The sequence below is a fragment of the Lissotriton vulgaris genome, chromosome 4_1 (assembly GCF_964263255.1).
Source record: "Lissotriton vulgaris chromosome 4_1, aLisVul1.2, whole genome shotgun sequence".
In the NCBI taxonomy this organism is placed as follows: Eukaryota; Metazoa; Chordata; class Amphibia; order Caudata; family Salamandridae; genus Lissotriton; species Lissotriton vulgaris.
In genome coordinates, this window is record NC_141691.1 from 1,118,322,308 (window position 1) to 1,118,338,326 (window position 16,019).

A 16,019-nucleotide genomic window follows, 5' to 3' on the forward strand; every position below is an offset into this window, starting at 1 on the left:
AAGAACACGGGAGAGTAGGGAAGGACTAAGTATTAAGGGGGACAGAAAGGGGGAACGAGAGAGATGTCAAAGAAAGGGGAGAGAGGGAATATGAGAGATATCACATGGAATGTAAACATCGGTTGATAGGGGAGAGAAGGAGGGGAAAAGGGAGAGATACAAGGGTAGTCGGAGAGAGAGATAGCTGCATAGCAGTGTGACAGAGAGAGACAAAAGAAGAAAGGACGGCACTGGAGATATTCAGGGAATGACGCAGGGGAGTGAAGCGATACAGGTTAGTGGAAGCACAGCTCTCATTAGCGATGCAAGTTTGATGACGCCACTACCCAGGTGTGTGGGAGGCCCAGTTCTCACCAATTACGGTTGCTTTGTTGCTGCTACCTAACCACTGGGGTAGGGGGTCCATTTTCATTATCTGCATTAGGGCCCACAGCACTCTTGCTACATCACTGCTCAAAACGCCCTTTAGCCAACATTTTACTTGTGTCAAAAGGTCACATGGAACTGTAATTGGTTCGGTGGAAACAGCTGAAGAGGAAATATGAATGCAGCTGAAACCTTCGCTCTGTATTGATTTTATACAGATGTATCTGGATGACTGTACACTTTTGAAGTGCTGCATTTGCACATCAAGGAGATGCTTTGTGCTTGTAAACATGTTATGAAAGGCTTTGTGTTTTGCTTCTTAGAATTCTATTTTCTGCTTGCAGGAGCTTCTCTACGTCTGATTAATGGATAGATAGCTTTTCTGTGTCAAGGATTATTCTAACAAGCAAACTGACAATTTGCTGGTGACAGCGGGGTTGAATCTTTTTAGATGTAGGGATCAAACAAACTTCTGATTTTTAACATTACCGGAGTCTCCAGGACCTGGACTGTTTAATATAGCACCACAATTTATTCCCATGCAACCTGGTAGGAGGCAGGAGATGTAGCGAGGGGTTCTGGTTGAAAATGTAAGAATATATTACAATGGCGGATTCCTACATCCGGATTTATAAAAAAATTATTTCGATACAAATTTTTTATAGTGGAATTGTATGGCTCTATGGAATTCTTTTAGGGCTCAGAGTTTAAATCTAGCACAAGGGAGCCTGAGTTTTAGCGCATGACTGCCTAATCACCTTAAAAAGGAAAAAAACATACTTTTTTTGGGCCAGTTTGAGCAAGTTAATGCTAGTTATTTTCCTGCTCTGTGATCCCACTTAGGGAGAGATTTGCTAAAAAGTTGCCCAGCCCCACTGCAAGGCTGCGCTGCGTTGTGTGACAGGCAGGGAGCAGGAGAGCGCCATATCTTCAGAGATATGGCTCTCTCATCCCCTTTCCCTAGCTCCGGCACAGATTTCAGCGGCCGTGCGCCATGCACACACTAAAGCGCCATAGGGCTAGGGTATGTGCATGAGTGTAGCATAGGTTTTGTCCGGAAGGGTACTATTCGTGAACAAAATACTACTATGCCTAGACACAAAGGAAAGTTTTTCCCACTTTGTATGGGTGCTGCACAGTGCAGCACGCATGCAAAGTCGGAAAAGCACTGAGAAATGAAAGCATTTCTCCTGTTAGCGCCTCCTTTAAATGGGTGTTAACTTTTGCCGGATAACCATGTCTGCAAATCTTTGTAAATATGGTTTTGCATCAAAAGGCATGGATGGTTGTATGGGAACACCCATGTTCCACCCAAGTAACAACCCCCTCGGCGGTAAGTAACGCAAAGCAGAACTTTGTGCTGATTTGAGCTACTTTGAGGGTGCTTTCCAATACACAAAACAAGTTTTGCGTTGGAAAGTAAATAGCAAAAAAAAAAACATTTTACACTGATTGGCATCACTTTTGTGATGGCAACCCAGTGCAAAATGTTTGTAAATCTCCCACTTGCTGAAATTGAATGAAAAAGCCAGATCAAAATGCATGACAACGACTTACTTTTGAATCAACATTAGGAGTAAATACCATTGACGTGTGGTTTACTATTGGCATCACAGTCTAAAAGAGATGCTGAGTGTTTGCTAAAAATAACAAAGCTATTGACGAGCTTACAAAAATAATTGAAAATTGTTTTAATGTACATAGTAACACCTCTGCTACTTTACTTTATACTTAACCTAGTCTACGATGGATGTGGTTAGAAAGTTTGCGTTCTAAAGCCTAACCCCCTCCCCCCCCCCCCTCATTGCACCTATCGAAAGAGGTGCACAGAGGATGATTATTAAAGAATATTCAGTATATTGTAACTGATTTACAAAATTGCAACTGCAGCAGAATGTTGCCACTCCGTGGTGTGAAAGCCGATTATGTGAGGCAGGCCCCGTAGAACCAAGCTGCAAATGTATCCCATTGATGTTTCAAAAGTGTTCCAAATAACACACCTTGCAAAAAAAAAAAATATTTTTGTAAAATCAAGCCTTTTGAACTTTGTGGAAAATGAGTCTATCTAAGCAGTAGCCACAGTAGTGGACAAGACACAAAGACTCTGATAAATCAAAACGGCGTGGAGAGACCATACATTCGGTGCCAAATCATGCATTATACACATAGGAGAAAACTCTGTGTCATTTAAACAGTGACAAATAGCAGGTCTGGACAGGCCATGTATTCCCTCCGGCATTTACCAGGTTAGCTGGCGTCCTTAAAGGCCAGTTTTAAAAGCTCTGGGCTGCCCCCCGTGCCCCTGACACTTTCCCCAGCTCCCCTAGTTTAACTGCAGCACGCATGGGGGGGCTTTAAGAGAGATAGATAGAGGGAAGAGGGCGGTAGAGAGAAAACGATCACAGAAGGAGGAAAGGAGAGGGGTTTCCCACTCAGGCCCTCTCAAGTGGACCGCCAGCCTGTTAGGTCAGAGGAGAGTCTGTCTTTCACTCCCAAAGAGGAGGACCACCCCCCACATTTTAAGATTCACATCTGCCTGACATGCATCTCTTTACCTCCAGTGAATCTGCCCTGACAGAGGGAGCCATGTTTTTTTGGTCCTGCTCGGCAAACTTTATTTAACTAAAACAAACTTTCAAATCTGGATTTTGTTTCAGTAAAACAAAAGAAATGAATGGTCAAGATGTGCAGGCAGTTTTCTCCCTAGGTGACACTGCCGTAGAGAGAAATCCCATGATTGTCTCCCCTCCATGACAAGGACTGAACTGACCTTCACTGTGACCTGTTGCCCACCAGTGGCAGGTGTGGGACACTTCTAAAGTTTTTATTAACGTTGTCAGCTGAGGCTTCTCCAGTAGAAACTCCGTTTTTCCTCCACCTCTAAATGGTACAGGGAAACCACGAGTTTGTAAAGACATAGCAACACACCAATGTATAGTTTTCCGCCTACTGCCCTCTGAATTTAAAATTCTGTGGATCCTTGACTCTGTTCTCAGGCAGGTCCCTTTCCACGTCGCACAGCACCACCTGTGTGCCTGTGGTCCGCTCGCTGCTGCTGCTGCCGTGAGTACGAGGCCCTCCTCCAACCGCAGGCTTCCACCTGCGCCTCATTCGTGGCCCAGTGGGGAGCAGTAAGTATCTGTGTGCCCAGTACCCCTGTGCCCCCTTTTGCCTGCCAGCCTATGTTGTTGCCTGTCTCCCTTCAGTTCTATTTTCCGTATTTCCGTTATTTAGTGTAATCCTTTTCTGTAACCTCTGTGCCCCCTTCTGCCTGTCTGCCTCTGTTTATTGCCTGTCTGCCTCTGTTTTTATTTTCTGTATTTCGTTTTTCTGGTGCAATTCCTCTGTTGTAGCATTGTATTGTGCCTCGCATTTCCCGGCTGTTCTGTTATCCCTTTCCAGCCACTGCGGCCCCACCCGCCCATTCATCCCGCTCCCAGCTGCTCCTCCCTCCCACCTCCCCTTCTTATGGAGGCCGCTACGCGGCCGGGCCGGAGGCGCGCCTAAGGCAAGCCCATATGCGCCCGTCCACGCCTGGACCAAGCCCAGCGCCAGACCCCCTGGCCCTCGCGAACACCATGACACCTGACGCCGCAGCGACGCCAGCACCCTCACGCACTCAACACCGGCCGATCATACACCTGCTTCCGGGCAACACCGAAGCGCACCTATGGACCCTTCTCCTTTCCGAACTGCAGCTACACCAGCCTCCAAACCACTACCACGTCCACCGGTGTAGGACACAACAGCCTCCTATGCATTCTACTCAACACCCGCTCTGCCGGCAAACACGCCATTAAACTCTGGGACCTAATTGACACCTCCTCCCCAGACGTCGCCTTCCTGACAGAGACCTGGATGAACCCCTCCTCGGCACCCAACATCGCCATTGCCATCCCTGACGGCTACAAGATCACCCGCAGGGACCGCACCAACAGAAAGGGAGTAGGAATCACCATCGTCCACAGAAACATCCTCAGAATCTCGACCAGCACCAATGACATGCTTATCACAGCTGAATACCTGCACTTCCAGATCCACACCGACCCCAACACCACCCTTAGAGGAACCCTCATCTACAGACCACCCAGCCCCCCGGCCTCAGTTCAGCTACCCCATCGCCGACTTCGTCAGCACGCATGCCCTTGCATCCACAGACTACATCCTCCTCGGAGACCTGAACTTCCACCTCGAGAACACCAACGACAGCAACTCCACCACCCTGCTTGACAACCTTGCCAACCTCGGACTCAAACAACTCGTCATGACTCCCACCCACTCTGCCGACACACACTTGACCCCATCTTCTCTGCCAGCAACGCGTCACCTTCAGCCACACCACCGAACTCGACTGGACTAACCACCGCTGCATCCACTTCACCTTCGAGAAGCCTACTACGCACCACCGCACACAATGGGCACCCCACCGCAGCTGAAGAAAAATCACCGAAGACTAGCTAGCCACCACCCTTGCCCGAAACCCACCAACGGACACTACCGACACCAACTCCACCGCCCTGAACCTCAGGCAATGGATCGACGAATGGGCCAACGCTCTCGCCCGATCAAGAAACCCTTGAACAAATACACCGACAGAAAAGTCATCTGGTTCACCATCGACCTCCAGGCATCCAAGCTGGCCTGCCGTAGGCTCGAGATGAAGTGGCTCCATGAACAGACACCAGAAAGCAACACAGCTTACAAGAGCGCCATCCGAAGACACCACCAACTCATCCGAACAGCCAAAAGGATCTTCTTCAAAGAGCGCATTGACAACAACTCACACAACAGCAAAGAGCTCTTCAACATTGTGAAGGAACTCTCCAACCCCAGCTCCAACTCCAATGATATCCAGCAATCACAAGACCTCTGCGACTCCCTAGCCACCTTCTTCTACCGCAAGATCACAGACCTCCACAACAGCTTCAGCAACCAGCCCCCCCCTCATCCCCCCCGACAGACACAGACACTTCAGACACATCGACCCCCTGCTCTCCTGGAACCACATCAACCACGAAGACACCATCTAAGTCATGAACACCATCCACTCTGGCTCACCATCTGACCCCTGCCCGCACCACATCTTCAACAAAGCAAGCGCCACAATCGCACCCCATCTCCGCAAGATCATCAACAGCTCCTTCGAGGCCGCCACCTTCCCAGAGAGGTGGAAGCACGCCGAGATCAACGCCCTACTCAAGAAACCCAAGGCAGACCCCAAGGACCTCAAGAACTTCCGGCCCATCTACCTCCTCCTGTACCCGGCGAAAGTCATTAAGAAGATTGTCAACAGGCAACTGAACTCCTTCCTCAAAAAGAACAACATCCTGGACCTGTCCCAATCTGGATCCCGCAGCAACCACAGCACCAAAATAGCCCTCAGCGCCGCCACCGACGACATCAGGGCCAGACTGGACAACGGAGAAAGCGCGGCCCTCATCTTCTGGACCTCTGGGCCCCCTCCAACACCATCTGTCACCACACCCTCCGCACATGCCTCCACAACACAGGGATCCATGACGAAGCACTGGACTGGACCACCTCCTTTCTCACCGGCAGAACCCAAAGTGTTCGGCTCCCCCCATTACACTCTAAAGACACCAAGATCATCTGCAGCATACCCCAAGGATCGTGCCTCAGCTGACACTCTTTTATGTCTACATGGCAAGGCTCGCCAACATCGTTCAATCGCACGACCTCAACATCATCTCATACGCCGACGACACCCAGTTGATCCTCTCCCTCACCAAGGTCCCCTTCACCACCATATCTAACCTCCACAAAGGAATGAAGGCCATCGCCGAATGGATGATAAACAGCTGCCTGAAACTGAACTCAGACAAGACGGAGGTCCTCATCATCGCATCCACCCCGTCCGCCTGGGATGACTCATAGTCACTGGCCACCCACTGACCATGCACCTAACCTGGGAGTCATCCTGGACTCCGTGTTGTCAATGACCCTGCAAGTAAACGCTGTCTCCTCTTCCTGCTTCAACATCCTCCGCATGCTCTGCAAAATCTACAGATGGATCCCCACCGGAACCAGAAAGACAGTCACCCAGGCCCTCGTCAGCAGCAGACTGGACTACAGCAACACTCTCTATGCAGGAACCTCAGACAAACTCCAGAAACTACAACAACGCATAGAGAACGCCTCTGCATGCCTCATCTTCAACATCCCCTACCACAGCCACATCACAGCCCACTGAAAGACCTGCACTGGCTTTCCGTCAACAAGAGGATCACCTTTAAGCTACTCACCCACGCTCACAAAGTACTGGACAACACTGGACCAGCGTGCCTCAACAAACGACTCACCTTGTACACCCCAAACCGCCAGCTTCGCTCCGCTGACCTCGCCACCATCCCCCACATCCGTTAAACAACTGCCGGCGGCAGATCGTTCTCCCCCCTCGCTGCAAAAACCTGGAAAACCCTCCCCATCCACCTACGACAGACCCAGGACCTGCTGGCCTTCAGGAGACTCCTCAAGACCTGGCTGTTTGAGCAGTAGCAGCACACCCGCCCCCTTAGCGCCTTGAAACCCTCACCGGTAAGTAGTGCGTTCCACAAATTAACTGATTGATTGATTGAGTGGACCCCCACTGAATCATTGCTGGAATCTGGGGTACTCCACTGAGCCATTATTGGAATTTGGGGACCCCCAGCCTAAGCAATTTCTTTGATTTGAACCACAAAACAATACACAAAAATACAAAACAAGTATACAACTAACAAATGCTCAAATATTGAAATGTTTTGTTTAAGTCACAATCAAAATTAGACAAAGTTTTTACATTTTTAATTTTGCTTCTTTATTTGTACATATTGTAGTGTATATTGTAGTGATGTCCGTTTGTTAATTTTAATATTATTTCATTTTATAAAACAGTCCCTGACCACCCTGAGTAGGCTTTGTTGGAGCCCCCAGGTTCTCGGACCATAAATTAAGAACCACTGGTCTAAATAAAGGCCTCAATCTTGGTTGTCAGACAGTCTAGCTTTCAGGAAGCATTTTGTACGAAGTAGCATGCTTCAGAAGTATTTTGTTCTGCCTGTTCTCACATACAGTTTGTGGTAATATATCCACTCTGAATGTAGATAACTCTTAATGCATGATGAATTGTCCTTCCCAATATTACTAATAGTATTTTCCTTCTTTTCAAGACTCCAGCCTCTACCGTTCATAACAGATAAGCAAATGTCTATTTTTTAATTATATGCTATGTGTCTTACAATGCAAATTTGCTTCCCTGAATGTTCCACACGATTTATTGAAAACTCTAATTTCGTTAAACACTGATACATGACACAAAGTTTTACTCCGCTCTGCAGTAGCCTCACTTAGAAAATTGCCACGCCCAACAGGCTGATAGAGGGGTGCATTGTAGCTCCCCTACTCTTTTTCATATACATTCTCAATTTATCCTTTATCTTTACCAAAGTTTGAAACTTTGCACCTATCATCGAGGTACAACCACTATATACTTTACTTTATGTTGATATCTTTATTATTGTAGATCAAACTATAACCGCTAGCAAAGTGTTCAGGCACTCTGTCATTATTCATAGTGCTAGATTTTTTAAAATCAATGCATAAAATTAAAATCTTGGGTTATTTCCAAAACATACAAATGAGTGTGTTTTAGATCGAAAATTGGAAAGTCATCCCAAGAAAAGGTGCCAAGTTTCACCTGCCCAGGTGTGATGTTGACATATAATACGCATATACACCATGGCAGGGAAAGCTATTGTCCGTGCTGCTGGCCTAAGGACTCTTTTCAGTGCCGGTGGAAGGCAACACCTTTGCCTCAGTAATCAAAGTATACAGCACCAAGATCCCTCAAACTTTACAATACAAGTACGAGAAGTTTCAAGGGGAGAAATTCTCCTTATTGAATAACACTAAGGGTAAGCTCTTGAGAAGCGTATTGCGTGTTAGGTCAAGTCTAGCAGTCCAGTCACTATGACTAGAGCTTGGATTGATAAGTGTTTTAGTGTGTGGGATGAGTGTTATGGAGCACAGGGTGGTCAATGTAAGGTGTGCTGCACACAATACCTGAAAGAGTGATTTAAGCTACAGTTCCAGAACGCACAGTGAATTAATTTTACTTTCAGAAGAATCCTAGAAGAGATCCTGGGGTTTTCAAAACCTGGTCATACTGAGTGATAGTTGAAAGGCTTGCTAGACCTGCACCCTTGGCGTGGGCCTCACCTGCATTTTTGCCTTTGCCTCCTGTGTTTTTGCTGTGTGTTTTGGTCTCCGTTTTGCTGGTCTAGATGCTTTGGGCACTTTGCCACTGCTGTTCATTGCCAAATTACAAGTGCTCTCTTTGTAAATTGTTATGGATTAGTGATTCCATGATTGGCACAATCGATTTACTTGTCAGACCCTAGTATAGTGCACTGTGTGTGCCAAGGACCTGAAATCTAATGCTGCTAGTGGGCTGCAACACTGATTACGCCACCCACAGAAGCAGCCTGTAAAATGTAACTCTGGCCTGCCATTGCAGAGCCATTGTGCAGTCTAGACTGCCATGTTGACTTGGCAAGTGCACACACTTGCCAGTCCCTAAACCTTCCCTTTTCTACAAATTAGTCACCCCTAAGGTAGGCCCAATGTACTCCTGTGGGCAGGGTGCATTCTATGTGAAAGGTAGGACATGCCCTGATGTGTGTGGCATTTCCTGATAGTGAAGTACTGTCAATTTCGTGTTTCCACTATTGCAAAGCTACCTGTTCCCATAGAACAGAATAGGGAGCTTTTTTTTTTATAACATCTTATATACATAACTGGCCCTGGGAATAAGGTAGAGATATAAAGTTTAGTATACCTCAACTCAGAATGTTAAAATGCATCTTTTAGTGAGAGTGAGTTTTACATTCTGTGTTTGAAAATACCACTTTTAGAAAAGAGGTATTTTCTTGCCTAACCATCCAGTGTGCTTCTGCTAGGTTTATGTAATGCATTTCTGGCTTTTGGAGGACAGGGGCTGGAGAGGGGCAGTGGCTCCAGAAGACTGATAAGCCAGGGCTGGGCTGAATAGGCCTGGGCTACATTTAGAGTAGGAGGAAGAGATTTCCTTTCACCTAATGGGCCTGGTCTGCCTTCAACAAGGCTGTCATCACCTCCTGCCAGGAAGCAGCACCAGTGAGGATAGAACTGGTTTTGGCACAGTACAGACACTCTCTGCCTTCAGACAACAAAGGATTTTGGTGTATAAATAGAGGGGCCCAGACCCCAGACTTTTAGATCACTTCTGGGAAATTAAGAGAAACCTTTGCCAAGGAGAAGAGCCGGAGAAGCTGAGGCGGAATACTTCCCCCTTTGCTGTTTGCTTTCTGGGGTTGGCCTGCAGTGGCTACTTGCTGCCAAGGAAAGGAAGGAGGAAAGGACTTTGCGGTTTGCTTTGTCCCCTTATTGAAAGAAGATCTCCAAGGGCTTGAAACTGAGCTTGCCTACTCTTCTGAAGTCTCAGGGACACAAAGACTTCACCACAATCTCACCTGAATTTCCTTGCTGGGAATTGTAACTTGAAAAGAGGAGCCTGCTTCTGTTATGGACCTCTAGAGACTTTTTTCCGCTGGGAGCTGGAAAAACTGTGCAACATTGTCGAAGTGAGGCGCATCCGCATCTGTTTCCAACGCATCCGCACCTGTTTCCGATGCATCACCGAAGAAACCATCACATCGCCTGCCGCGGCTTGATAAATCGCCACACGCCGCATCGAGTGCACCGATCTCCGAAGTCCAAGATCATCGCACCGAGTTCAACGCAAAGCCTGCTGTGTGGCTGCACGAGTTCATGCATCGTCACATTGCATCGAGGCTCCAAGTCTGTTGCATCATTGGGGGACGCAGTAAGAAACCGGGGCATCACCTCCCCACGCAGGAAAAAACAGACGCATCACCTCCTCTTTTGGTAGGGAACCGATGCATCAACTCCCCTTCCCTGAGTGTAAGAAACCGACAAATCACCTTCCCTGCGGCCTGTTTTGTATGTTGGTGTGCCGCATCCCAGGTACTTTGTGTTGCATCTGCAATTTGCTTGAACTGAACTATTTTCTACCATCTGAAAGTCATATTTTTATTACTGTATTGTGGAATTTTGTCATTAGGTCTTGTTTTGGTTTATATAAAGAATACTTATTTTTCTAAACTGGTGTGGTGTCCATTTGTAGTCTTTTCACTGTATCACTGTATGTGTTCACAAATGCTTTACACACTGCCTTTGAGATAAGCTTGACTACTTGTGCCAGGCTACCAAGGGGTCAGCAGGGGTTATTTTAGGAGTGTATCCCCCTTACCCTGACTAGAAGCAAGGGATACCTATTTGAATAAAGGTACCTACCTCTGCCAACTAGAGACTCCCATTTCTAACAAGGCTCATTAAATTAGATTCAAAAGTTTATAGCTTTAATTTGGATAAACATCACCATACTTTCATGACTGATCTGACCTAGATTAAAAACTCTGCAAGGCAAGGTCAAATGCTATTTTGGGGGGGAAGTATGCTAAAGCATTCAATGTGATGATTATTTTGGAATGTAAGCAGTAATGGCCTTTCACACAGAGTATTGTGTCATCATGTTTCCAACTATAAAGAATGCATTTTATTTTTTTAAATGCGAAGATCGTTTGGCAACATATTTGTCGCCAAATGATACAATGTATTTCTACAATTTATTTTTCAGAACACATCAATGCTGTTTTTTCTTGCAGGTTAAATAACCATATCTCTTACCTGCTGCTGTTTGTGATGTAAATAAGTAAATTTCCACAAAGGAATGTCTCTGGTCATCAATAAAATAGTGTTGGTCACCTTATTCACAGCACTCTAGAAAAGCAAATATTTTAAAAGAAATTATTATGTCATCTCCTTTAAAGCTTTTCAATTTCAGCTTAATAAAAGATAAAACGTGCAGCACTCTTTCAGCGATCTATTCTTCACAACTACACCCATGTTTAGTGGCATAGGCATGTGTCTTTTCAATTGTGTAACAAATCCTAAATTCAAATGTACGTTTATGTATGTATGTTTGGTTTGGGTTTTAACAAGTCGCATGGCTGTCGGGGGCTTTCCCGTGCTGGTGAGTGCTGAACTGGGTACCCGTGCCTTTTACTAAATACATTAATTAATTAATGAGGGAACAACCAGGTCTTACGTTTTTTCTAAAGGTGAGTTCATCTTGCAGTGATCTGAGGCCAAGTGGGAGATCATTCCACATCTTAGGTAATTAGTGTGTGGCTGATCTTCTTCCCCATCTTGTCCTTTTGACTCTGGTCGTGCTGAGGAAATGCTGAGAAGTTCTTAAGAGTCTAGCTGGAACATGAGCAGGTATCAGATTTCTGAGCTTCACTGGGCCTTTGTTCTCCACGGCCCTGTGTGCAATGCAAAGGGATTTGAACTTAACTCTTGCCTCGGTCGTCAACCAGTGGAGCTGCTTAAAAGATTCTCTTACTAGAACATAGCTTGGAACCTTTAACAAAAGCCTTGCTGCCGCATTTTGCACCACCTGAAGTCTCTTTGATACATTCTTAGGTGAGCCCACATACAGAGAGTTGTCATAGTCGAAACGCGAAACTATGAGGGCCTGAATTAAATTAAATTCAAATGGGTTTCAGATTTCAAAGCAGTCTGCAAAAACGTAGTGCAGGGCAACACTGAACATTAACAAATATGCAAAGTAAGGGCTGATATGATCTTTGAGGTTATGGAAAATTAAACGTCTTCCAGCAACCTTGTGAAGTTGTGAATTTTGTCAACTTTGCACCACTTCTTAGCCAGTCACTGACACTTGTCTAGTAAGGGGGACAAAGGATGTCTCAACTTCATCCCTATCAAAAATGGAAAATTATTGGAAGGCAAAACGTTGATTTAGATTCCACAACAGCCATCATTGACCTCATGTACTGAGCACCATCCTTCAAACAGAAGTCCCATTCCACTAAATCAAACGTTGTTTCTGCATCCTCATACTCTGGGTCAACTTATAGGGGATGAAGACCCCCCCTGCAGTAAATTATAAAGATATTGCAAGTTGCGAAGGAGTTCCATGACCATATAGAGGAACGAAGCCGAAAGCGGAGTTCCTTAATAAGGTTATGGAACTCCAAGGTGAGTTGCAATATCCTGATCATATTTACCAGAGGGTATTTTATCCCTTAATACATGGTCACACCATCACCCTTCCCATAAGCCACTTAAAACCTTGTTGCATAGCTCTTTCATATGAAAGAGCGAACATGCTTGCAAACATGCATAGTAAGAATAAAACCTCTAGTGCAAAATTAAATACATACATCCCTGATAAATATTTCTGTCTAAGGAGTGCAAAAATTAAACATATTCTCTCTGCTAGTCACTGCAAGCTATTAAAATAGAGCAGAAGAAAGTTAAGCAAGTTCCATTTGTTGCATGAAACAGTTGCTTTAATTATGCTCTGTAACCTGACCTGCCTTTCACCTTGGCTGCTGGCTCTGGCAGCAGGAGTGATGATGTCAGAGCTCAGCTGTAAAACCCTTATAATAGTCGAGTTCATCACTAGTCACCAATTACAATGAAATTGGTTTATACAGGGATCACAGAATCCCACGTATTTTAAGGTAATTTCATCTTGGATGTTTTTATAAACGGTCTATCTTGAAACTGAAGTTGTTCTGCATCATCAATGTTGATAAAATGTGAAATATCTTTGCAGATATTTTTGAGTCACCTTTATTCTGGAGATTGGTTGATAGGAAGCACTGTGATGAGTCATTGTTTTTGGAGAGGTAATTAAAGGGCACTTTGCTAACAGAGTTGAAATACCAGGGCCTATACTTGCTTCCATGCTTTAACGCCTTAACCGCGGCTGTTTTTCCGCGGCGGTGCGGGCGTTCTAAAGGGTGGGCGGGGCTGCGTCTGCCGTTGGTCATGCACAGCACCGGGGAGGGAGTGCTCGCGACGGCCAATGGCCGACGGCAGCTGGGAAAGGGTTAAGTGAGTTAGTAAGCTCCAAAAACACAAGCACCGTTTTCTACAGCACTCAAAGCCCTGAACATTTCAAAATGAATGCTTTCATTGAGTTTGCCTTCAGTGACAGGTACCTAGGAAATTTACAATTTGAATTGTTCTGCAGCATTCAAAGTCAGACCTACCTAATGAAGATGGAAGCTAAACGCGGAGGCAGCTGCTCCAGATGTGACATGGTAGGGCAGTGGGGGGGGGGAGGAAATAAATACATTTATACAAAAACAGAGAATAACATTAAAAAATAAATAAAAAACGACTTACCTGACACTGCATCCGCTCCGTCTTGCTCCTCTCCCGATTCTCGACTTGCACACACTGCGCAGGATCCCAGACACCAATCCCCACATTTCTCTCATGTGGGGAATGTTATTCCCAGCATGAAAAAAGCACTGGGATTGGTCTGAGTGGTCTAGTTTGCCGCTCAGACAGTACCTGGTACTCTGTGGCTTTTTGCCACCCGGCTGTGCAACAGAGCAGGGTGGAGAAATACTAAGTGCGTAGGACGGTTTGGCCAGCCTATGATGGCCAGCCAAACAGTCATGCGCACCTAGTAGTGCCCACAACTCCTCCTCGAGGATGGCCCCGCCCCTTCCTGTGACTCGGCTGTCCAGCAGAGGCATCGGTGAAAAAGAAAATAATATTACACTTATTTTATTATCATTTTCTTTTTCACTGCTGCCTCTGCTGAGTAGCAGCAGTAGAGCAAAACGTCAAGACATGAGAGTAACTTAGTGGGGAAAATAATTTGCTGTACTATCTGTATAAATGAATGGAGATTACCTCTGAGAAAATTAACTACATCTACCACAATGCTATGGAACCTTACAATTGTGCATCATGCGTGATCAAGAGAGGTGTTAACATGCATGTTTATATTGGCGGACATCAGGAAGTGAGCATGAGGTTGCTGACCAGACTTTAGTCTTAACTCTTAACTATGATTCCACCTTGAACGCATATCTTTAGCACCTACCTGGATGTCTTCAAGACTTGGCCGCATAACAACATTTGGAATTGCCAAGTGAATTTCAGCTTTAAACATTGGAATGGAAGCTTGATCCTTGGTCAGTTTAGCAGTCCTATATATGGAGCTTCCAGTGTGCATACGACGCTTTAATGCATCCAAGGAACTTTTGGTGCCTGTGTGAGATACATGGCAATGTATTATATATGCTTTGAAACAACACAATGTTTGAAACATACTTCTTGTCAGCCAAAAGTGAGATATCAAGACCCGCCTCTATACCAAAGGAAACCTACACTTAATTAAACAGTCTGTGTGTTTCTGGCACAGTAGTCCCATCATGTTATAGTAGCTGCAGGAAAGACATTCTTGACAGCGCGTTTTCTGCTTTGAGTCCAAATGAGCGCAAGGAAATGAATCCTAAAATGGGGAAAAAGAAATGGGCACAAGTTGAAAAGAAATCGACAAAGGACGTAAGGGAAGACTTAACATAGTTTCACACAGCGCAACGCAGCAAGCCACATTGGGGCACAGCGTGAAAGGGCAGGAATGCGCCATATTTAACATCATAGGGCGCATTTCTGTCCTTTTCTTGCGCTGAAGCACTTCCGGCAGCCTAGTGCCAACACAGGCACCCTTGCATTATAGTGCAACAGTGCCTCAATTACAAGGAGAATTGTTTTTATGCAGAAAGGGATACCTTCCTGTACAACAAAGAGTCTCTCGAGGCATTATCCTCTTTCTACGTGTGCTGCAGATTACAAACCTTTGAAAATCTGGGATTGCATTAAATCCATGGGTGGATGCCTGGAAACGCCCATGTTCTACCCATGGAACGCCTCCGAAATGAAATGTAACACAATGCAGCACAAGCATAGGCCGCTGCACTGTGATAATCTTTTTACAAAGCCATGCAAGGTGGCACAAATTGCCCCTAGCGTGGCTTTGAACTTTGTACTAGCATTTTGCATCATAAATGCGCCACAAAAGTGGTGCAACCGTGACACAAAATGTTGGTAAATCTGTTTCCTATTTTATAGGGCATAGACCAAGAAAGAACTGTGTTTTTCTTCAAGATATTATTTTAAAGATATTGCTCTGTAACTAAAGAACCGCAACTGTGATTGAACACCTCCCTTTTACTTTAACCATATAATGCAGCTGGAAGCCTTGGTCAGGGCTGGACTGGCCATAGCGGGCACTGGGGCATTTACCCGGTAGGCCAGAGGGGTGGGGGCCGTCTTTGTGCCCGTGGAGCCCGCTTTTGTTACTGGGGGCTGGTTGGGCATGTGACCCAGCCTGACCAGATACTGGACTCCGAGGGACAGAATTATTAATCGTTTATGCTCGCGCTCGCTCAAATCAAAATTATGTAAAGCATTTCAAAGTGATGCAATGAGTAGCAATAGCAGGACTTTCATGAGGAAAGGCTATTTTGCACCGGAAGTTGACAGTCATTAAACAATCAAACCTCTTCGTGCCATTTCCCTGGTAATCTATGCAAGGGTGGCCTACCTAGGGTGAACTGGTGCAAAAGACCATAGGTTGTGGTGCAAAGTCAGATCAAATAAAGTAGCATTTGCTGGCCTTGGCCTAAATCTTAACACCACATAAAAGCAGGAGCAGACTAGCGGTCAAGCGCATGCCACCTGAAGTACCTACACCTAACATC

The 16,019-nt window shown here is 45.7% G+C and overlaps 1 protein-coding gene across 1 annotated transcript in view; it reads right to left on the reverse strand.

The window, feature by feature from the left end:
• Positions 1-16,019, reverse strand: part of LOC147722959 (dynein axonemal heavy chain 5-like) — a 1,378,573-nt gene that overhangs the window by 1,047,485 nt on the left and 315,069 nt on the right. Inside the window, exons 24-26 of the mRNA XM_086965349.1 lie at positions 14,644-14,767; positions 14,357-14,523; positions 11,113-11,205 (exon numbers count right to left, since the gene is read on the reverse strand). Coding sequence (XP_086821475.1) covers positions 11,113-11,205; positions 14,357-14,523; positions 14,644-14,767 — 384 coding nt within the window. The remainder of the gene's footprint in view (positions 1-11,112; positions 11,206-14,356; positions 14,524-14,643; positions 14,768-16,019) is intronic.